Source organism: Lepidochelys olivacea (assembly GCF_965140295.1).
Source record: "Lepidochelys olivacea isolate rLepOli2 genome assembly, chromosome: 6".
NCBI classification, from domain to species: domain Eukaryota; kingdom Metazoa; phylum Chordata; order Testudines; family Cheloniidae; genus Lepidochelys; species Lepidochelys olivacea.
The window spans coordinates 99,031,885-99,055,987 of NC_140416.1; the positions used below are offsets into that span (position 1 = coordinate 99,031,885).

Here is a 24,103-nt window from a genome sequence, read left to right on the forward strand (position 1 = left end):
GGATATTTATTAGTCATATGATTAAATTGTCCTTCAAAATGGAAATGGAGAACGGGGAATTAAATTGGCAGAGCTAAACTACGCTTTTTAGTGGCTTTATATTTTTTTAATACTAGGAACGAAGTATATCAAGTGTAAAAACATGGTTCCCGTTCCACGGATGACACAGTAACAAAGACATCATCCACTTGTTATACACGTTAATTTAATTACATGGAAGAATTTCCCATTTCACGGACAGCCTTTATTTCCAGGTAACTTCTTCACCGGGTTTCAATTCCCTGTGTGGAGGGGAAAAAAAATTAGGATAGTAAAATTAGGTAGTGCACAGGACTTTTGCAGACGGTAATCTACATTACTGTTCATAGATTTAAGTTAGTGTTTCACTAGCTTAATTATGAGGTATTTTGTAACAGATCTTGATTTCTATTTTAACTTTTAAGAATAATTAATATTCTTGACTTTCCTTATAACTGTTAATCAGAAACTGTATCATTTGAACAACTGGTCTTCCCCTCTTCTTAAGGGTTAGGACCACTTTTTTCTGTGTACTTTCTTTATTATACTCTGGACTCCCTTTCACATTAGCCTCCACCCCCACCCCAATGAGTGCTGTAGAGAAGACCCTGCAGCAGCAGATCTCCATTGACTAAAATGGGCTTCATGGCAGGGTCCACTCACATTGGACTGGAGCTCATTGGACAATTGTGGCCTTAGATATCATGTGTGGCTAATGAGGACTTGAAGTAGAGCTTAGGAACATGACAAAGACATCTATAAAACGGTTAGAAGAGTTGATAGAAAGCAACTGAACAAGATGCATCTTCAGCAGTCCCTGCCCCTTTTAGTATGAAAACAAATGGATTTAGGAGCCAATCCCTCATGTATGTGCTGTTCCCAATGAAGTCAATGGGACTTCAGTACCAGGCAGATTGGTTGAAACTATATTAAAGAACAGAATTATTGGGAAAGAGTCAACATGGCTTTTGTAAAAGGAAATCATGTCTCACAAATCTGTTAGAATTCTTTGAGGATGTCAACAGACACATGGACAAGGGTGATCCAGTTGATATATAGTACCTGGACTTTAAGAAAGCCTTGGACAAGGTCCCAAACCAAAGGCTCTTAAGCAAAGTCAGCAGTCATGGGATAAAGGGAAGGTTCTCTCATGGATCAGTAACTGAGTAAAAGATAGAAATCAAAGGGTATGATCTGTACTGGGACCAGTGTTTCCTCTAATTTTTTATGTCCATGTGTGGAACGAATTTTGTTATGTTCACCAATATGGTAGTAATGTGTGACATCACCTTCATATTAGTGCTAACAAAATTCATGTGGTGGGGGTGGGGCCAAGGGATTTGGAGTTTGGGAGGGGGCTCAGGAACCGGGCAGAGGGTTCAGGGGGTGAGGGCTCGGGCTGGGAGTGCGGACTCTGGGGTGGGGCTGGGGAGTGAGAGGGGGCTCAGGGCTATGGCAGAGGGTTGGAGTGTGGCGGGGATGAGGGATCTCACTAGGGGTGTGGGCTCCGGGAAGGAGCTGGGGATGAGGAGTGCAGGAGGGGGCTCAGGGTTGGGGAAGAGGGTGAGGGCTCCGGCTAGGGGTAAAAGCTCTGGAGTGGGGAGGGGCTCAAGGTGTGGGAGGGGGCTCAGGGCTGGGGCAGACTCCCCCTAGCCCTCTCTTGCCACAGTAACTCAGGGCTCCTCTCCCTGGCAGCTCTGGTGGGGCCGGGGCTCCTCTCCACAGCAGGGCCAGGTGACAGCTCCTCTCCCCGGCAGCTCCTGAGAGCCTACTGCACAGCCGCACAGCTTGCGGGGAACATAGACCAGGACCTGTGCTGTTCACCATATTCATAAATTATCTGGAAAAGGGGGTTAACAGTGAGATGGCAAAATTTGCAGATGATACAAAATTAGTCAAGATTGCAGTCAGCTTTGGACTTATCTAACAGTGACAAATGGATTTCTATCACTGGGCAACAAAATGGCAGATGAAATTCAGTATTCATAATTGTAAAGTAGGGCTGTCGATTAATCGTGGTTAATTCACACAATTAATTCAAAAAAATTAATCACAATTAAAAAATTAATTATTCCCCTTTTTAATCACACTATTAAACAATAGACTACCAATTGAAATTTATTAAGTATTTTGGATGTTTTTCTACATTTTCATATCTATTGTATTCTGTGTTGTAATTAAAATCAAGTGTATATTATTTTATTATAAATATTTGCACCGTAAAAATGATAAAAGAAATAGTATTTTTCAATTCACCTCATAAAAGTACTCTAGTACAATCTCTGTCATGAAAGTGCAACTTACAAATGTAGGTTTTTTGCTATGTAACTGCACTCAAAAACAAAGCAATATAAAACTTCAGAGCCTACAGGTCCACTCAGTCCTACTTCTTGTTCAGCCAATCATTAAGACAGACAATTTTGTTTACATTTACGGGAGATAATGCTGCACTCTTCTTATTTGTAATGTCACCAGAAAGTGAGAACAGGCATTTGCATGGCACTTTTGTAGCCAGTATGCAAGATATTTACATGCCAGATATGCCAAAGATTTGTATGCCCCTTCATGCTTCGGCCACCATTCCAAAGGACATGCTTCCATGCTGATGACGCTCGTAAAAAAAAATACGTTAATTAAATTTGTGACTGACCTTGGGGGAGAATGGTATGTCCCCTGCTGTTTTACCCACATTGTGCCATATATTTGATGTTATAGGAGTCTTAGATGATGACCCAGCACCAAACATGCCAAACCCGCGAAAAAACCGCAGATATTGGGCTTGTTTTTGGCTTAATTGGCTTGTGAGTTGCTTTTTGGGCCTGTAGCCTGTTGCAGCTTGTTGCTTCTTCTTTTTTTTTTTGATTGGCTCCTGGCAAGCAGGGGCAGGGCGGAGCAAGGAGAGGAAAAGAGTCAGGGGTGTACAGCGGGCCAACCAGAGTCCCAGACTGCACGCCATGGGGATCTAGTCACAGAGTGTTGGGGTTCTTAGGGATTGGCTTGTTTTGGCCTTGTTTTGAAATGGGATTAGCTTGATTTTTGGCTTATTGTGAAATTCAGGGTTCTTATTTACTGTGTGAAAATTGGCACCTGTGCCCAGCACATGTTGTTCATTTTAAGAACACTTTCACAGCAGATTTGACAAAACGCAAAGAAGGTACCAATGTGACATTTCTAAAGATAGCTACAGCACTCGACCCTTCCAAAATCTGAGAGGGAATGGTGGTTGAAGCGCGAAGGGACATATGAATCTTTAGTGCATCTGGCACGTAAATACCTTGCAATGCCTGCTACAAAAGTGCCATGCGAACACCTGTTCTCACTTTCAGGTGACATTGTAAACAAGAAGTGGGCAGCATTATCTCCTGGAAATGTAAACAATTTTGTTTGCCTGAGCAATTGGCTGAACAAGAAGTAGGACTGAGTGCACTTGCAGGCTCAAAAATTTTACATTGTTTTATTTTTGAATGCAGGGGGTTTTTTTGGTTTTTTTTTTTTTTACATAATTCTGCATTTGTAAATTCAACTTTCATAATAAAGAGATTGCACACAGTACTTGTATTAAGTGAACTGAAAAATACTATTTCTTGTTTTTTACAGCGCAAATACTTGTAATCAAAAATAAATAAATATAAAATGAGCACTGTATACTTTGTATTCTGTGTTGTAATTGAAATAAACATATTTGAAAATGTAGAAAACATCCAAAACTATTTAAATGGTATTCTATTATTGTTTAACAGTGCGATAAATCGCACAATTAATTTTTTTAATCGCTTGACAGCTCTACTGCAAAGTAATGCACTTTGGAAAATGTAAGCCCAACTATACATACAAAATGATGGAGTCTAAATTAGTTGTTACCACTAAAGGAGATCTTGGAATCATCGTGGATAGTACTCTGAAAACATCGGCTCAATGTGCAGCAGCGGTCAAAAAAAGCTTACAGAATGTTAGGAACCATTAGAAAAGGGATAGATAATAAGACAGAAAATATCATAAAACCACTATACAAATCCATGGTATGCTCACACCGCAAATACTAAGTGCAGTTCTGGTCACCCCATCTCAAAAAAGATACATTAGAATTGGAGAAGGTATAGAAAACGGCAACAAAAGTCATTAAGGGTATGGAACAGCTTTCATACAAGGAGATGAAAAAAACTGATTGTTAAGCATACAAAAGAGACAACTAAAGGGAGAGACGATAGAGATCTACATAAAATGATTAATGGCGTGGAGAAAGTGAATAAAGAAGCGTTATTTATGCCTTGACATAACACAAGAACCATGGGTCACCCAATGAAATTAATAGGCAGCAGGTTTAAAACAAGCATAAGGAAGTATTTCTTCACACAGTGAACAGTCGCCCTGTGGAACTCTTTGACAGAAGACGTTGTGAAGGCCACAAGTATAACTGAGTTCAGAAAAGAATTAGATAAGTTCATGGAAGGGTAGGTCCATCAATAGCTATTTGCCAAGATGGTCAGGGATTCAACCACATGCTTTGGGTGTCCCTAAACAACTGACTGCCAGAAGCTGGGACTGGAAAACAGGGGATGGATCACTTGATCATTGCCCTGTTCTGTTCATTCCCTCTGAACCATATGGCAGCAGCCACTGTCGGAAGACAGGATACTGGGCTAGATGGACCATTGGTCTGACCCAGTATAGCCATTCTTATGACATTCATTTGGGGAAGGATTGCAAGATTTCCTAACTCCATCTAATCTAAATGGGAGTTGAGAACACTGATCACCTCACTTGAAGTGCTCAACATTTTGCAGGACAGGACCTACAGGGCAAAATCCTGCATCCTTTGAAGTCAATATCAAAACTCACATCACTTCAATGGGAGCAGGATTAGGCCTTTCAGACAGATTATTTTGTTTAAAAAGTTGGGTCATAAACTAACCTTTTAAATAACATGCTCTTGTTTCTGAAAGCTGATAGTTTTTCATCATTCCTTCTGTCCAGATAGCATCCAATAACAAATCCCATGGGACACAAAATATGGACCCAGTATTCACGCACAGCTTGGACAAAATTCACCATGATTGCTAGAACGAAAAAAAACAGCAACCATGGGGCGGGGGGAAGAGGAGACAAAAATCTGAACATAGAAACCACTGCATATATCTAGTACATACAACCTCCTATAATGGAATTTTCTCTATGCAATCATGAACATCTGAAGGTTAACACATATTTTAACTAGAGGAAAATGCTGCTCTCAGGTCCACATGGAATTCCTAGGAACAGCCAGATACTGGAATCTAGATTAAATTTGTAGTACTGACAGTAGAATTTTGCCCTGTGGGAACAGGAATGCAACCCAATTAATAAACTATTTTAAGGTGATCATAGGTTGAGTATTTGCATTTAAAATTATGGCAAAATTCCCTCACTAGAAATCATCCTAATAATGCACCATTTATGAGGTGTCTGCCTTGCTGTAAAATATAATACTTGTTCTCAACAAACATTTATAAAGCAGGAATTTTCATAGTATTCATCTATAAAATCTAGATGCAATTACTGTACAGTGGTGCACAACTGGTTGCGAGGCCATCCTCAAAAAGTAAAAAGAAAAAGGAGTACTTGTGGCACCTTAGAGACTAACAAATTTATTTGAGCATACGCTTTCGTGAGCTACAGCTCACTTCATCGGATGCTGCATGTATCTGATGAAATGAGCTGTAGCTCACGAAAGCTTATGCTCAAATAAATTGGTTAGTCTCTAAGGTGCCACAAGTACTCCTTTTCTTTTTGCGGATATAGACTAACACGGCTGCTACTCTGAAACCTCAAAGAGTAGTTATCAGTGGTCCACTGTCAAACTGGGAAGACTTATCAGATGGCGACCTGAAGGGATCGGTCACTGGTTTGGTATTATTCAATATTTTCATTAATGACTTGAATGATTGAGCGGAGAGTATTCTTATAAAATTTGCATATGACACCAAGCACTTTGAAGGACAGGATTAGAATTCAGATGACCTTGATACTTCGGAGACTTGGTCTGAAATCAGTAAGATGAAATTAAATAAAGACAACCGCCAACCTACACTTCAGAAAGAAAAATCATGCACAAATACAAAATGAGGAATAAATGGCAAGGCAGCAGTACTGCAGAAGAGGATCTGGGGGTTTTAGTAGATCGCAAATTGAATATGAGTCAACAATATGATGCTGTTGTGAAAAAGGCAACTGTCACTCTGGTATATATTAACGGGGTGAAAGACATGGGAGGTAATTGTTCTGCTCTACCTGGCTCTGGTGAGGCCTCAGCTAGAAATACTGTGTTCAATTTTGAGCATCACAGTTAAAGAAGGATGTGAACAAATTGGAGAGAATCCAGAGGACAACAACAAAAAATGGTAAGAGGTTTGGGAAACATGAGCTATGAGAAAAAATTGAAAGAACTGGGCATGCTAGGCTAGATTAACAAAGAAATTTAGGTACCTAGAAAATCAACAGTATTCACAAAACCGAGGTTTGGCACCTAGGCTCCCTATACAATGAAAGAGCACAGATAGATGCCTAAGAATGGGATTCACAAAAGGCAGCATGCCAGGACATTCTTTTCCTAAGATAATCAAGGGGAAGCACTGAACCAGGGGTGTGTGCTAAGGCATACCCCTCTGTCAGAGCTAGGCACCTATGTCTGGACTGCAGGGAGGCGTCTCCCTCTGATTGGGACTCTCAGCTGCAAACGCTGTCTTGGAGATAGGTGTCTCTACCACTTTTGCAAGAAGATGGTGGTGGGGGGGAAGGGGGCAGTGGTGCAAGGGACGGAATGAAGGGAGAAGACAGAGGGCTATGAGAGGAGAAGCTCCCTCTTAGCCCAGTGGTCAGGTATTTGCCTGGGATGTGGAGACCCCAAGTTGAAGTCCCCACTCCACTTGAGGAAAATATGTGAACTGAACAGGGATCTGACATCTCTTAATTGAGTGCCCTAGCCACTGGGCTCTGAGATATTCTAATCCGAGGCTCTCTCAATCTTTCCTGTTGAAGCTGTTCCACTGTGGGTAAATATTTTAAACAGTCATTGGAGCAGGGGAACTGGATTCTGGGTCTCCCTCCTCCCAGGTGAATACTCTAACCAAAAGGCCACAAAGTCATTCTCATGCTTGCTCTCTCTGGTCAAATGATTCTTTCATTATTTATCCACAGTGCGACAGTTTCAACATTGGGGGGAGGTCAGAAAGAGGGCTGGGGGAGAAGAGATAGAAAGTGCATGTGTGAGTATGACTCTGTAGTCTGGTAGTTAGAGCACTCACCACAGAGGTAGAAGATCCATGATCCTGTCCCCTTGCTTCAATGACTTATTTATTTATTCATACACAGTGGAACAGCTTCCATCAGGGAGACTGAAGGAGCCCCACAACAGAATATCCCATACTCCAGCAGGTAGGAAGCTCACCAGAGATGTGCCAGATCCCTCTTCATGTTCCTTCTCCCCTTCAGGCAGAGGGGGGAGTTGAACCAGTGGTCTCCCACCTTACTGATGAGTAACCTAACCACCAGGCTAAAAATTATGAGAGTTCCTCCCCGCCTCTGGCCATTGTGTGAACTGGTCTATTAGGCCCAATCTGGCAGGTGAGGTCTGAACACACTTACCAAATAAAACTCCACAAGGAAGTTAAGTGTTCCTCTGCCTAATTTTTCCTGGTTTGTGCATCACTCTGGAGCCTTAGGTGTCCAGGTGCCTGCCATGGGTCTACAATATGCATGCACAGAGGCAGAAACCTAAGTACCTAAGGAACTTTTACTGCACAAATTTAGGTGCTGAGCAACTTTGGTGCCTAGAAGATTTAGGGGCAGCTGAGTGGGGGTTTTTGTGATGAGGCCTGATTCTGGGATTTAGGGGCCTAAAGTGGCAGCTGGATGCCTAAGTCCTTCTGTGAATCTAGTCCATTTAGTCTAGAGTTGAGAAGGCTGAGAGGGAACATGATAACACTCTTCAAATATACAGTATATAAAAGACTATTGTAAAGAGGAGGGTGATCAATTATTCTCCTTATCCATGGAGGGTAGAACAAGAAGCAATCATCTTAATTTACAGTAAGGGAGATTTACGTTAGAGAGGAAAACCTTCTAACTATAGGGATAGTTAAGCACTGAAACAGATTACTAAAGGAGGTGGTGGGGGTTATCAAGAACAGGTTTGACAAACGTGTCAAAGACGATCCTCAGTGCAGGGGGATGGACTATAACCTCGAGGTCCCTTCCATCCCTACATTTCTATAATGCTATGACTACCACTCGGTTAGTATTTCAGTAGCAACAAGCTAGAAAAGGAAGTTATATATTAATGGTAATATCAGACTTCATAAACTCTCTAATGCCCTTTCCAATCACATTGGCCAAACTTTTCCAGATGCTAGTTGTTTTTTAGAATGACAAGGGAGGAAAGCTGAGGAAGCTGCGGCCCAACAATGAGCTTAAAATTGCTGAACTAGACCTTGCCTGCATACAAACTCCAAAGAATAAAAACCAAGAAATATTAACCAGGTACCTTAAAAGCAACAGAAAAACCAAACGCTTTTTAAGTACTACATTAAATGTATTGAAGGACATAAACCTCACGTCTGAACGGAGTGCAGTCTCCTGGTCTGCCCACAAGCCCAGGCACCCCTGGCTCAAGCCTCACCCTGCAGGGCTGCGTTTGAAGATTATAAACACACCTACCCACACGCTGAGTTCTGCAGACGGTTTGTGCGGTGCTCGTAAGCCCTCCCCGGGCGGGGCCGCGTCCGCCACTGAGCTTGTACAGCACCTAACACGGGGCCCCGGCTGCTGCCAGTGGCATTACGGAATCCGTACCACACGATCGGAGGACGAGAGCCACTCCACGCGGGCCCTGTTGTATTACTGAAGTAGCCCCACGCCGCACTAACAGCCACTGCCCCGGCCCGCCCCGCGCGATGGAGCCGTGTTCCCAGCCAGCGACCAGCTGTGGACAAACGTGCAGCCCCCGGGGCCTCCTCGCCCACAGCTCCCGCTCACCTGCCGCCTGCTGCCGGGCCTAGGCCTGCCGCCGCCCGCGTCGAGCCCAAGGACAACTAGGGCCAGTCAAGCAGCTGCTATTGGACAAACCACCAGCCTGCCGGCACAGACCATTAACTGCGGAGAGGGGGGATTCGCTTGCCCCCGGGCCGGTTGAAACTATTTCGAAGTTCCACCCCGCCGCCCTTGTGAGTCTCTATGGCGCGACTCCCGTAACTAATGCGGGTGCGAGGCCGCAAGGCCCGAGTGTCCCGATCCATACTCCCCTGGGCTGCCAATGGTACAGTCTATTTCCCTTTCGCTTTCTCCTACGCCAGGCTCCTGAGCCTCGCCTCCCCTTCTCAGTTCAAAATGGCGGCGGCTGTGGAAGACACGGGGTCTGGCTGGCTGGGGTTCCCCCTGTGCTGTCCCCACTGAGTTTAGGGGGCTGAGGGCAGCGGCGTGGGGCTGGTGGTGAGGTAGGTGCTGGGGTGTCTCCTCCCCCCATGTCCCCGGGCAGAGCCTGATACAGCGACCTGGCCCCTGGCGAGCAAGGAGGCTGCCCGTCCCAGCGCCTGAGGCCGGGGGACTGGTCTGGGTTGGGGAGCTTACCTCAGCGCCCCCCCTCATCAGCGAGAGCGCGGGGGAGGCGCTTCCTTGCCGCGGGGTTGGCTTGGGCTCGGGACCCTCCGCGGGAGAGCGAGGGGGGCACCTCCAGAGAGAGGCGGGAGTGAGAGACTGTGCTCCTCAGAGCGAGGCCGCTGGGGACAGGGGGCAGTGAGTGAACCAGATCTGTGTGTGAGTGTGTCCTGCTAGCATTGCATCTCCTTAGGGGAGACCTCTAGCCTTCTGGAAATGACAGAATCATAGACATGTGGCTGTAAGGGATCTGTGAAGTCCTCTAGTTCAGCCCCATGGTAAGTTAACCTAGACCACCCCTGCCAGGTATTTATCCAGCCTGTTTTTAAACTCCTCCAAAGATGGGTGTTGTACAAGTTCCCTGGGAAGAGAATAGAGTTAGAAAAAAAATTCTAATATCTAACCATGTTTTTTCTTGCTGCAGATTAAGCCCTTTACTTCTAGTCCTGCTTTAAGTGGACATGGAGACCAGTTGAGCATAATCCTCTTAGTAACAGCACTTGAAGACATAATTGAAGACTATTTTCAGGTTCCCTCTGTTTTCTTTTCTCAAGACTACACATGCCCAGTCTTCAGAAAAAGGAGGCCAAAGTGTGACTCACTGTTTTCATTAGTATTTCTTAAAAGTTATATTTTAAAATACTGCTCGATTGTAGTGACCATTATGAAATGGTGAGTTCATGCTTCTAAGGAATTGGTAGGAGGGAAAACAGCATAATAAAGATAATGGATTTCAAGAAGGCAGACATTAGCAAACTCAGGGAATTGGTAGGTAAGATCCCATTGGAAGCAAGTCTAAGAGGAAAAACAGTTTGAGAGAGTTAGTAGTTTTTTAAAGAGACATTATTAAGGGCACAAGAGCAAACTATCTTGCATAGGAAAGATAGAAACTATGGCAAGAGACTACCCTGGCCTAACCAGAAAATCTTCAGTGATCTGAAAATCAAAAGAGTCCTATAAAAATGGTAATTAGGTCAAAGTAAAAAGGATGAATATTTATTAAAAACACAAGTAGATAGGGAAACAATTAGAAAGGCCAAGGCACAAAATGAGATTAAACTAGCTAGAGACATAAAAGGTAACAAGAAAACATTCTTCAAATAGATTAGAAGCAAGAGGAAGACCAAGGACAAGATAGGCTCATTACTCAATGGGCGGGGGTGGGGAGACAGTAACAGAAAATGTGGAAATGACAGAAGTGCTAAATTTTTCATTTTTCACCAAAAAGATTAGTTTTGGACATCTAACATAGTGAATGTCAATGAAAATGAGGTAGGACCTGAGACTAAAATAGGAAAAGAACACGTTGAAAGTTTCTTAGACAAGTTAGGTATCTTTGAGTCAGGAGGGCCTGATGAAATACATCCTGAAATACTCAAGGAGCTGACTGAAGAAATATCTGAGCCATTAGAAATTATCTTTGAAAACTCATGGAAGATGGGAGAGATTCCAGAGGACTGGCAGAGAGCAAATGTAGTGCCAGTCTATAAAAATGGAGAATATAGACCAGTCAGCTTAACTTCAGTACCTAGAAGATAAGGTGATAAGTAACAGTCAACATGGATTTGACAAGAACAAAAAAAATTTAAAAAAATTAATTGCGATTAATGGTGCAATTAAACAATAATAGAATACCGTTTATTTAAATATTTTTGGATGTTTTCTACATTTTCAAATATATTCAAGTATAACCGTATACAAAGTGTACAGTGCTTACTTTATATTTATTTTTATTACAAATATTTGCACGGTGAAAACAAAAGAAATGGTATTTTTCAATTCCCCTAATACAAGTACTGTAGTGCAATCTCTTTATCATGAAAGTTGAACTTACAAATATAGAATTATGTACAAAAAAACCTGCATTCAAAAATAAAACAATGTGAAACTTTAGAGCCAAGAAGTGCACTCAGTCCTATTTCTTGTTCAGCCAATCACTCAAACAAACAAGTTTGTTTACATTTGAGGGAAGGAATGCTGCCCGCTTCTTGTTTACAGTGTCACCTGAAAGTGAGAACAGGTGTTCTCATGGCACTGTGGTAGCCAGCCTTGCAAGATATTTGCATGCCAGATTCACTAAAGATTCATATGTCCCTTCATGCTTCAACCGCCATTCCAGGGAACATGCGTCCATGCTGATGACGGGTTCTGCTTGATAACCATCCAAAGCAGTGCGGACCGACGTATGTTCATTTTCATTAGCTGAGTCAAATGCCACCAGCACAAGGTTGATTTTCTTTTTTGGTGGTTCGAGTTCTTTAGTTTCCGCATCGGAATGTTGCTCTTTTAAGACTTCTGAAAGCATGCTCCACACCTTATCCCTCTGAAATTGGTACCTTCCTTGCGTTTTGTTAACAAGCATCATCATCATGGAAGCATGTCCTCTGAAATGGTGGCCAAAGTATGAAGGGGCATACAAATGTTTACTATGTCCGGCATATAAATACCTCGCAGTGCTGCCTAGAAAAGAAGTCCCATGTGAACGTCTGTTCTTGCTTTCTGGTGACGTAAATAAGAAATGGGCAGCTTTATCTTCTGTAAATGTAAACTAACTTGTTTGTCTTACCGATTGGGTGAACAAAAAGTAGCAGGGAGTGGACTTGTAGGCTCTAAAGTTTTGCAATGTTTTGTTTTTGAGTGCAGTTAAGCAACCAAAAACAATTTACATCTGTAAGTTGTAGTTTCACGATAAAGAGTTTGTACTATGGTACTTTTATGAGGTGAACTGAAAAATACTGTGTTTTATCATTTTTACAGTGCAAATATTTGTAATAATAATTCTATAAAATGAGCAGTGTACACTTTGTATTCTGTGTTGTAATTGAATCAATATATTTGAAAATGTAGAAAAACATCCTTTTTTTTGTAAATTTCAATTAGTATTCTTTTGTTTAACAATGTGATTAAAACTGATTAATCATGATTGGGTTTTTTTGAGTTAACTGCAATTAATCAACAGCTGTAGTAGACGCCTTGTGGATGGGGGGAAAATGGTAGATGTTTACTTCTGGAGGGAAGTCGCAAGAGTGGTTATGTGCCCCTCCCCACCAGCACAGGCATATCGTTTCAGGTGCCCGGAGCAGCCAGCAGACAGGTAAATCACTATGTGGGGGGATGCCCCAGCTGGTGGCTACTACCCTGTGCCAGGCTCAGCTGCTAGTCTTGACTGGGAGGACAGAACTTCCTCTTCCCTGGCAAGTAGCGGCCGGGGTTGGGTCAGACCCACTCCCAGAAACCTCCCATGGCTGCAGGAAGCACCGCATCCCCACTTCCTGCCTCCATCATTTCTTCAGCCATGGGAGAGGGGTCACTGTATGGGGACCTGCTCCCTTGTCCACCCAACCCCCGTGCATCCTGACCTCTCCATACCTAGACCTGCTGAGCCTTATCCTCCCTGTGCTTGAACCTCCACCCGGCCGAGCCCCTTCCCCTGCATCTGGACTGCCACCCCTGCAGCCATACCAGCCCCTGTTGAGCACCCACGCTTGAACCTCCACCCCAGTGAACCCCTCACTGGACCACCCTGACAAGCTCTGCACCTGGACCCCCAACCAGCTGCACCCGGACTCCAGCCCCTAGCACCTGAAACCCCTCGCTGAACCTCCCTCACCCCTTCTCATTCCCATCTCCCCCACACCTCCCTGCTGAGCCCCAACCACCTTCACCTGGACCCCTCTGCAAAGTCCCATTCCCCCACACTGGGAACCCCCGAACGAGCCCCTGTGCATCCAGTTGCGTTCCCACACTTGGACCATAAGAATGGCCATACTGGATCAGACCAAAGGTTCATCTAGCCCAGAATCCTATCTTCCGATATTGGGCAAGGCCGGGTGCTTCAGAGGGAATGAACAGAACAGGTAATCATCAAGTGATGCATCCCCTGTTGCCCATTCCCAGCTTCTGGCAAACAGAGGCTAGGGACTGCCCCACTGAGCCCCTGCATCCAGCTTGTCCCACATAGAACTCTCTCACCCTGCTTCTGGATCCTCTCCACACTTGGGTCCTGTGGGGCTGAGCCTGCCTGCCCCACACCTGGATCAGGGACCAGTGCATATGTAAGCAAGCGAGAGGGGCATCGTCTCTCGATCTTGGTTTGTCTGGTATGGAGGGGCCCGGCCCTGGGCTGTTTGTGGAACAGGCCCAGCCCTTGCACTGTGTGAGTGTCTGGAGGAGCATTACTGCTGAATCTGTTTCTGGGGGGGTTGCCGCAGGGTGATCTCCCACCTCCATGCAGCCAGTGGCAAGTGCTCCCTACTGCCATGTTAGAGCCTGTACGTTTATTGATGAAATATGCAACATTTTTAATTTTTTTGTGCAGAATTCCCTCAAGAATGAGGGTGGTATATTTTGACATTAGTAAGGTTTTTGATACTGTCTTGCAAGACCTCATAAACAAACTAGGGAAATATAACCTAGCTGGAGCTGCTATGGCTGCAGAACTGGTTGGAAAACTATTCCCAGAGAGTAGTTATCAATGGTTCTCAATGAAGCTGGAAGGGCTTATCTAGTGGGGTCCTGTAGGGATTGGTCCTAGGTCCAGTTCTATTCAATATCTTCATAAATGATTTATATAATGGCATAGGGAGTGCACTTACAAAATTTGTGGTTGATACCAAGCTGGGGAGAGGTTGCAAGTGCTTTGGAGGATAGGATTGCAGTAGAACCTCAGACTTATGAACGCCAGAGTTACAAACTAACTGGTCAACCACACACCTCATTTGGAACTGGAAGTATGCAGTCAGGCAGCAGCAGAGACCCCCCTCCCAAAAAAAAAGCAAGTACAGTACTGTGGTAAATATAAACTACTAAAAATATAAAGGGAAAGCTTTTTTTAAAAGATTGGATAAGCTACTCTTTCTGTGCTTGATTCATTTACATTAAGATGGTTAAAAACATTTTTTTCTGCATAATAAATTTTCAAAGCTGTATTAAGTCAATGTTCATTGTAAACTTTTGCAAGAACAACCATGTTTTGTGCAGAGTTATGAACAACCTCCACTCCCAAGATGTTCATAAATCTGAGGTTCTACTATAAAATTCACAATGATCTGGAGAAATGGTATGAAGTAAATAGGATGAAATTTGGTGAGGAAAAATGCAAAACAGTCCACTTAGGAAGGATCAATCGATTGCACACGTACAAAATGTGAAACGACTGCCTAAATGTGAAGATGTACTGCTTAAAGGGATCTGGAAACTGTATTTTCCACTGAATGCATCCGATGAAGTGAGCAGTAGCTCATGAAAGCTTATGCTCAAATAAATTTGTTAGTCTCTAAGGTGCCACAAGTACTCCTTTTCTTTTTGGAGATTATAGTGGATCACAAGCTAAATATAAGTTAACCGTTTAACACTGCAAAAAAAGTGGATGTCATTCTGGGATGTATTAGCAGGAGTGTTGTAAGAAAGACACAAAAAGTAATTCTTCCACTCAATGCTGATATGCGCTCAACTGGAGTATTGTGTCCAGTTCTGGGCACCACATTTCAGGAAAGATGTGGACAAACTGGAGAAAGTCCAGAAGAGATCAACAAAAATGATTAAAGGTCTAGAAAACATGACCTATGAGGAAAGACTAAAAAATTGGGTTTGTTTAGTCTGGAGAAGATGTGGGGGAAAGGGGACATAGAAGTTTGTTACAAGGAGGAGGGAGAAAAGTTGTTCTCATTAATCTTTGAGGATAGGACAAGAAGCAATGGGCTTAAATTGCAGCAGGGGTGGTTTAGGTTGGACACTAGGAAAAACTTCCTGTCAGGGTAGTTAAGCACTGAAACAAATTGGATAGGGAGGTTGTGGAGTCTTCATTTTAGAAGTTTTAAAAAACAGGTCCAGCGGTTCTCAAACTGGGTTGTGACCCTGTTTTAATGGGGTCACCAGGGCTGGTGTTAGACTTGCTGGGGTCTGAGGCTGAAGCCGAAGCTTGAGGGCTTCAGTCCTGAGCAGCGGGGCTCAGGCTTTGGCTTCAGCCCTGTGCAGCAAGGCTTAGCTTACAGCCTCCCTGTACGGGGTGTCGGGGCTTGGGCGTGGGCTTCAGTCCCCCCGTCCCTGCCCAGGGTTGTATAGTAATTTTTTTTTTCAGAAGGGAGTCGAGGTGCAATGAAGTTTGAGAACCACTGGATTAGACAATTATCCGTCAGGAATGGTCTAGTTATTACTTAGTTCTGCCTTGAATGCCGGGGACTGGACTAGATGACTTATTCAGGTCCCTTCCAGCCCTACGCATCTGTGATCTAGTTTCTCAGGCTTTTTCTGTTTCTTTGTCAATCTGCCTTTCTCTTCCTCTTCAGTGGAAGCTTGTGTGTATGTCTGTTTATCTCCATCTAGCTCTCTTTTAATGAATAATCCCTTTTAAGTAGGAAGTTGCCATACATTGACTTGCAACAGTTTTGATTGTTGACATTAATAAAAAATTGTTCGGTTTTAGGGAAGTATCTGAAAACCATCCCAATTTAAGAATAATAAGAAATTGTTTTCTGTGTTTGTATTATAATATAGCGGCTCAAATAATAGTGTCAGTAGAATTCCTGGTAATTGATAACTAGAGGTATTATTATCTAGTAGTAATAATAATACACAATTATTACTGATGCATATGTTTGCACAAATGATAAAATAACAGTTGGTCTAAATATCTAAACTTCTTTTGTATTAGGTGTTTACATTTTTTTTTCTTTTTAAAATAGTTGTTTTGGTAAGCAGACATTTGGACAGAAAAATGACCTCCATTATCAAGTTGACTACGCTCTCAGGGGTGCAGGAGGAATCTGCTCTCTGCTACCTGCTGCAGGTAGACGAGTTTCGTTTTTTATTGGACTGTGGCTGGGATGAGAATTTTTCAATGGATATCATTGATTCTCTAAGGAAGTAAGTAATTGCTTATCCTTTGTTTTTTAATAAAAGTCCCGAAATCACATTACTGCATGTTGTAAAACATGATATTTTATGCTCATGATGTAGACTAAAAATCCAAAATTTTTGTTTTCTGTTTAAAATTGCCTATATGATAGGGAAAATCACTCTTCTAAAACCTTTTTAATAAATAGGTCTGCTCTGTGTATATATTCGGTATATATTACATCAGCTTGCATTAGTTACAAAAATACGCTTTTTACATCTAATAGCCCTGCAGATTCAATATGTACAGCTATGAGATACTGAGTTTGGGTCGATTCTGGCCTATGTATTATCAATAAGGTTACGAGTCTGTCCCAGAGGTCACGGACTCCGTGACTTCTGCAGTGGCTGGTGCTGGCTCAGGGGCTGCCCAAGGTGGGCAGCCCCTGGGCCAGCAGCAGCAGTTTGGGTGTATGGAAGGACGCTCAGGACTAGGGGCAGAGCGTTGTGGGGTGCGGGGGGCACTTACCTTAGGGTGGGAGGCTCCCACTGGCATGGCCTGCAGCTCCCAGGCAGCGAAGCAGGGCTCTGCGCTGTCTGTGACTGCAGGCTCCCCCCCAGCTTCCATTGGATGCAGTTCCTGGCCAATGTGAGCTGTGGCAGCCAGCGCTTGTGCCCCTCTGTCACCTAGGAGCTGTAGGGACTTGGGGCCAGGTAGGGAGCCCCTGCCATCCCTGCCAATCCTTCCCAGCACCAGCAAGGGTCCTGAGCCACCTCCCCCAGCACCTGTGGCACCGCTGGACTGCCCGAGGCCTCCCTCCCAAGTTTTAGTCACAGGTATTTTTAGTAAAAGTCATGGACAGGTCACAGGCAGTGAATTTTTGTTTACTGCCCGTGACCTGTCCATGACTTTTACTAAAAATACCTGTGACTAAAACGTAGCCTTAATTATCAACAGAATTAACTAAATACAAATAATAGAATCTTACTGCTGATCATGCATAAGCAAAAAAGAAAAATTTTGACTCTCGCCTGCTATCTGGTGTTTCGGCTGTCAGGAAAAAAAAGTTTGTTTTAAACTGAGCAAGTTAGACCTCAGTTCTGCAGCAAATGCATACAGGTGGGCTCTTACACTGAGCCCCATTTAATTCAGTGATGGCTCTGTGCATGTGTAGAGAGAGGTCATCCTGTACTCCCTGTGATTACAAGAGTGGGGTCTAAATATGGACATTCCTGAGAGAACATAAAATCCTCACAATGCCAATTTTAATCACAGTTCATAACATCATCACACATTAAAATCTTGTTCAGCTGCACATTGTGATACAATAATTGCAATATGGTCTTTAATGTTTTGAAAAGTTTCTTGAACCAGACAGTCATTCTTCGGGAAAAGGGTTTTCTTGCTACATGTGCTACTCAGATATGTGCAATATACATGCTGTTAGCATTTCAGCTAATACATTTTTTTTCACTTGTCTGTTGTTCTGAGTGTCTCTATTTTTATAAAATGTTTAGCCAGTGGGTCAAAGAATCAATTTTCTTACTTTTTAAAAAACAATCCAGCCACTTACTGTTGTTTGAAATATTTACATTTGACCTCTTCCTCTTTCTTTAAAAAGATATTTTTTTTAATTTGGCTTTTACAGATTTGGGACTTGATTCTGTAACCTCTACTCCTGTTTTTTTAAATGGGACTATTCAAGTGAGTAAGGCTGTAGAATTGGGCCCTGAGTCCTAGACTAATTTAATTTCACAATTAAGAAATGTAATGTTTCTTAAAATCTTTTGATAATGTTAGCCATTCAATTAAGTAGCAAAGATATTAAGTCATTTAAACTTTTATTATTTATAATTGTAATACGGATAAGCACTAAACAAGCGTAATCATTCTGGAGGAGAAAGAAAATATTACATTAAAATGTCAGGTTGGCATGGTACAGCTAGAAGTATTCATGTTCCAGAACCAACCAAACAGTCATGAATAATTAAATGTGTATAGTTTTCAAAGAGCTTTGGAAAACTAGTTTTGTGAAAAGCTAAGGGAAATGGCATACTAAATCTGTTTGGAGACTGGTTTCAAGCTATTTCAATTTGGAAATATTTTAATCCCTTATTTTACTAGTTATCACCTGTCTCAAATTGTAGTAATGCAATTCCTGTGAGTCTGGAGTTTGCCAAATTAGAAAATTAGGCAGTTTTGAAAAGCTTACTCTAAGTGACTTGGGATCCTAAGTTCCATTTTGAAAAATGACTTGGGCAGTTAGGCTCCTAAGTCACTTAAGAGCTTCTTAAAATTATATCCTTAATTTTTATTTTTTATAATGGTTATTAAAACTTTTCCTTAGTTCAAAGTCCCCATTCTGTTGGGGAAAAACTAAGTGATTTCTTTTCTGCTTGGCATTTCAGTTTTGCACTTGATGTTACCACAAAGTCGTTTCTCCCCCCACCCCCCGAAATTTTTTTCACGTATATTTCCTTTTCTCTCCTAGATATGTACACCAAGTTGATGCAGTGCTTCTTTCTCACCCTGATCCTCTACATCTCGGTGCTCTCCCGTATGCAGTTGGAAAAATGGGTTTAAATTGTGCTATTTATGCAACCATTCCTGTATATAAAATGGGACAAATGTTTATGTATGATCTCTATCAGGTATATTTTTATTTCATATTTTCACATGTATTTAATTTATTAAACTGTTTCATAGAAGATGATTCTCATGATTTTAAATGTTTTCCTTTGTTTCCTTTTTGTGCTAGTCTCGCCACAATACAGAAGATTTCACGCTCTTTACATTGGATGATGTAGATGCAGCTTTTGATAAAATACAGCAGCTCAAGTTCTCGCAGATTGTGAACTTGAAAGGTAAAAACGCAGCAAAAGATGCAGTAGCTGACTTGTCTTTTAATGGAGTTACTGTGCATTTTCATTTTGAACTTGAGTTTGCTTTTTTGAGGAGAGTACTTGGCGTAGGTCCTCTGCCTCACTAAAAGTGGATCAGTAGCACCACAGAGTAGCAGATCCTCATTGGTGTAAGCTGTCAAAGCACCACCCATAGCTGAGGATCTGCCCCAGTGATTACATTTCAGAAAAAGGCCCAACTCCCATTGAAGTTGGTAAGGGTTATGCCAGATTGAATTTGACTCTCCTGTCCTATGTCTTAGTTCTCATCTTTATTTTTCTGATATCTTCCATATCTCTAAAATACGTCTTGTTGTTATCTAATTGAAGGCAACATTACTGACAGCTGCTTACATATTTTCCCCAAGTGAAAAGGGGCACAAATAAAAACAGAAAAGCAAGTTCTTCAGGAAATGGACAGGAGTACTGGAGATTTCTGCTCAAATTATAGTAGTCTAAGGCAGTGGTTCTCAACCAGGGGTATGCATATCCCTGGCAGTACGCAGAGGTCTTCCAGGGGGTACATCAACTCATCTAGATATTTGCCGAGTTTTACAACAGGCTACATAAAAAGCACTAGTGAAGTCAATACAAACTAAAATGTCAAAAAATGACTTGTTCATACTGCTCTATATACTATGCACTGAAATGTAAGTACAATATTTATAGTCCAATTAATTGATTTTATAATTATATGGTAAAAATGAGAGAGCAATTTTTCAGTAACTGTGCTGTGACACCTCTGTATTTTTATGTCTGATTTTGTAAACCAATAGTTTTTAAGGGAGGTGAAACTTGGGGATACACAAGATAAATCAGACTCCTAAAAGGAGTACAGTAGTCTGGAAAGGTTGAGAGCCTCTGGTTTAAGGCATTAACCCATTTATTGGGACAAAGTTAAGTCCTGTCCACACTAACTAAACCAATGAGAAGTCATGTAAAGTTTGAACTGTCTTATAACTGGGTCCCTGACTTGTCATATTTGTTATGTAAGTACTTACACAATTGTTAGTACTCAGGCTGAAGGGAATAATGACTTCTGGCCTCCCTAACATGATCTCCTTCATCAGTAGTAACTTGGGGTTAGTGGTTTATTTCAAACTGCCGTGTGGTTGGGATAATGTATTGTAATATGCATGCTATATCTGAAATATTGAGAGGTTACAATACTGTCCCTGTAGGGAAAGGGCATGGTCTTTCTATTACACCACTGCCGGCTGGTCATATGATAGGAGGCACAATTTGGAAGATTGTCAAAGATGGAGAAGAAGAAATTGTTTATGCTGTTGACTTCAACCACAAGAGGGAGATGTATGTACAACACAGCAAATGATATTTTTTCCCAAATTTCAGTTAGTATTGCTATGTAATTTAACAGTGCCTGATAAATACTTGTATTGGCATGAAATATAAATATAGCCACCATCAAATCCAGCTGTTTGAGGTGAAGTGAAGTTGGCAGTGTACAACAGAGCAGTAAGGTCTCTGTTTCTTCCTTCTCAAATCCTGTTTTTAATTTAATTGTAAGTTTTGAAACAGAAAATGTCCAGTGCTACAGCTGGGGAGAGGAGGGAGAAGTCTCTCCTCCCAGTTGAAAAAGGAGAATAAAAATATAAATAGTGTCTTTTTTTCATAAAAATAAAAAGAAGCAATCTTCTGAGGAGAAGAAGAATGAGACAATGATAAATAACTGTCCCTTTTATCAGGGGAAAAACAACCATGCTAATGAGCCCCTAAATGCCAATATATGGTCCAACTTGTAATCAAGACTGCAGATGCGTGGGAGTGGGGACAGATATAAATGTTGCATAGTAATCTAGGTACAAAATGCAGATACCAAAGGCTTCGGGGGCCAGAGGGGAAATGGGGGGAAGGAGAGTTTGAATCTTATATTTGTGGGAAATTGCAGTGTTTATTTTCTCCTTTGATCAAAATGTGATTACAGGGAAATTTTTGCTTGTAGGAGTATTCACAGCTGGTCTCATAAAGAAGTAATTCAAGAATAAGTCAAATGGGACAGACATTTATTAGAAAATGGAAAAAAAATACATAGGTGACTTGGTGCTTAAAATGAGGAAATAATTATATTTAGATTCTTGTGGAAGTGTTTAAGATCCTTTAAAAGAGAGACAAGGGCAAATCTCCCCTCACTTCCCCCCACTCCCACAAAAAAGATAACTTATATTCTGTGGTGCTCTAGGAAGGTTTTGTTTTAAATTAAAATGTGTTAAAGGGACAAATGGAGATGAGAATAAAATCAGAGCGGAAGAAGTTTGCAGACTTAAAACATCATAAATTATTTGGGGTTTGTTTGCCTTAAACTAAATTTAAGGGGTGCTGAGAGGTTTCAGGTAAGGAAAGGCATGACAAGTAGAAAATTAAAGCAGGGTGAAGTTGCCATGCTTTTGGCCTAACAAAAAACTGTTCTTGCTAAACATGGCATAAGTACATAATTATGAAGCCAAATCATAAACTCCATGTTCTAGTACATTTTCTCTTAATAAGTATCATCTGATTCCTACGATAGAGGGCTTTTTTTCCCCCCAAGGTTTTTTGTTGTTAAAAGACCATAAGAATCTAATTAAAAATTTGCCAGATAATGGGGAATACCAGTTCTGCACATACTTCTCAGTGTGAAAGTTTTCAATCTTATGACTTTTTTTTGCCTTGTCAATAGAAATACGAAAACTGAACTAGTGTTGCCTAACTTCTTTTTCTTCAGCCATTTAAATGGATGTTCTCTGGAAATGTTGAGCAGGCCTTCGCTGCTTATCACAGATTCCTTTAATGCTACTTACGTACAACCCAGACGGAAGCAAAGAGATGAACAACTGTTAAGTATGTATTTTGCCAAATCAGTAGTAATGGAAAATATCTGTTTTTCAATTAAGTTATAAACTTCTACAACAAATGCAATATACATGAAAACTGAGAATCTTTAATTTTCTTTTAAGTTTCTGATTTATTTTTATTTTTTCTAACACTAGTGATCCTGTGAATAAACATATTTTCAGATAAAAGGTGATTGAGTCGTGCTTGCTGAAATTGATTCAAAGACTTCATGTTTTGATCTAGCCTGAGCTGATCTGTTCCTGTGAGATAAGGAAGTAAATTTCAATAGTTCTTTGTGCTTCATTTGAAAAAAAAAATCATTAAAATGGATTTAAAAAAAGAAATCGCTATTAAATATTAAGGCTGAGCTTTTCAAAGCTCTATGGCGGGGGCACAGCTCCCATTAATTTCAGTGGGAATTGTGCATCAATATCTCTTTGAAGCTGAGATTTCTCAGTGCTGCTTATTGTCAGTTAATCTTTGAGTTTAGTTTTCCTCTGATTATAGTTGATGTTTGGTAGAGAAAATAAAAATCTTTCTCCTCTTCTAATTGTGGTTCAGTGTGCAGCTACTTGATTTTATTTATTTTTTTGTTTCTCCTCTCCCATCCCACTCCAGCCAATGTCTTGGAGACGTTGCGAGGTGATGGAAATGTGTTAATAGCCGTGGATACAGCAGGCAGAGTTCTGGAACTTGCCCAACTTCTTGATCAGATTTGGAGAACAAAAGATGCAGGATTAGGAGTCTACTCTTTAGCACTTTTAAATAATGTCAGCTACAATGTAGTGGAGTTTTCTAAATCACAGGTGTGTTCTGATATTAAAATAGTTATGAATGGGCTAATTATTTTCATTCTTAATGCTGCTTGATAACAATAGGCTTATCCAAGGGCATGTAGTTCTTTTTAACATGAAGAAAGTTTTTTGTGTTACTGGGCTGACTTCCCTATTCCAGAGTGGGCACTCGTGATCTAAATTCCCTCCATCAAGTAATATACAACCAGAATACTGCCAGTGGTATGACTTAATCGACAGGGAAATCCATTTTCTTTGTACCACATGACCTGTTAGCCTCGGTTACAGGTGTGATAAAGAATATTTAATTTATATATATGATATGTGATCGCCCACAAAGAGGTATTGGTAAAGAGACCGATTTGATGTGTATGCATACTGCACCGGTCAACTTGAGAATCTCTAGAAGAGCATTTTTTAATGTTGTCAGGTACAAGTATATAGTTCGTACATCAGTTTTAGTTATTACACAGTACCATGTAAATCCTACAGATGACTTAACACTTTTTTCCAATACCACCCTTAGGTTGAGTGGATGAGTGACAAACTGATGAGGTGTTTTGAAGACAAGAGGAACAATCCATTTCAATTCCGCCATCTCTCATTGTGTCATGGTCTTTCTGACCTGGCTCGAGTGCCTAGCCCAAAAGTCGTGCTTGCCAGCCAGCCTGATTTGGAATGTGGGTTTTCAAGAGATCTCTTTATACAATGGTGTCAGGATTCCAAAAACTCTGTAATTTTAACTTACAGGACCACACCTGGGACGCTAGCACGATTTCTTATAGATAACCCTTCTGAAAAAGTTATAGATATAGAGGTAAGGACTAGGTTACAATTCAGATTTTTTGATGTTTACCAACTGTGGCAATGTTTGCAAGACCTAGCTTAAATTTCTTTTTTGATTCTGCTATTGAAAATTTTGTCTAGTTGCTGAGAGAACTCTTAAGCCACGTTTCCTGACGTGTCAAACTGTAGTTATAGTTAAGCATGGCATGGTCAAACAAGAATAAGATCAAAAGTAGATTTTATGGTAGGGAATTATAATATATTAGCTGAAGGGCAGCGTTAAGCAGCATAAGCATAAGCATGGAAATTGC

General features: G+C 41.5%; 2 protein-coding genes across 6 annotated transcripts in view; one reads left to right on the forward strand and one right to left on the reverse strand.

The window, feature by feature from the left end:
- Positions 1 to 185: 185 nt before the first annotated feature.
- Positions 186 to 9,769, reverse strand: NDUFB1 (NADH:ubiquinone oxidoreductase subunit B1). 3 transcript variants are annotated; one of them, XM_084630774.1, is made up of 3 exons: positions 9,619 to 9,769; positions 4,931 to 5,075; positions 186 to 281 (listed from the first exon to the last, which is right to left on the reverse strand). In XM_084630774.1, exons 2-3 carry the CDS (start codon positions 5,068 to 5,070, stop codon positions 245 to 247), a joined length of 177 nt encoding a protein of 58 aa, XP_084486900.1. In that variant the 5' UTR covers positions 5,071 to 5,075; positions 9,619 to 9,769; the 3' UTR covers positions 186 to 244. The 3 variants fall into 3 exon arrangements, with proteins under 3 accessions (XP_084486900.1, XP_084486899.1, XP_084486901.1); XM_084630773.1 differs by lacking the exon at positions 9,619 to 9,769 and adding an exon at positions 9,028 to 9,187; XM_084630775.1 differs by lacking the exon at positions 9,619 to 9,769 and adding an exon at positions 8,710 to 9,000.
- CPSF2 (cleavage and polyadenylation specific factor 2) overlaps positions 9,338 to 24,103 on the forward strand; it is a 26,960-nt gene continuing 12,194 nt past the window's right edge. The window contains exons 1-8 of one of the 3 annotated variants that reach the window (XM_084630770.1): positions 9,338 to 9,485; positions 16,329 to 16,509; positions 18,972 to 19,131; positions 19,239 to 19,344; positions 20,562 to 20,691; positions 22,103 to 22,218; positions 22,831 to 23,018; positions 23,533 to 23,823. In XM_084630770.1, the coding sequence (XP_084486896.1) occupies positions 16,361 to 16,509; positions 18,972 to 19,131; positions 19,239 to 19,344; positions 20,562 to 20,691; positions 22,103 to 22,218; positions 22,831 to 23,018; positions 23,533 to 23,823 (1,140 nt within the window). In that variant the 5' untranslated portion in view covers positions 9,338 to 9,485; positions 16,329 to 16,360. Of the gene's footprint in view, positions 9,486 to 9,905; positions 9,924 to 10,157; positions 10,175 to 16,328; positions 16,510 to 18,971; positions 19,132 to 19,238; positions 19,345 to 20,561; positions 20,692 to 22,102; positions 22,219 to 22,830; positions 23,019 to 23,532; positions 23,824 to 24,103 lie in introns of those variants that run through there. The other 2 variants (XM_084630771.1, XM_084630772.1) reach the window with 2 other exon arrangements.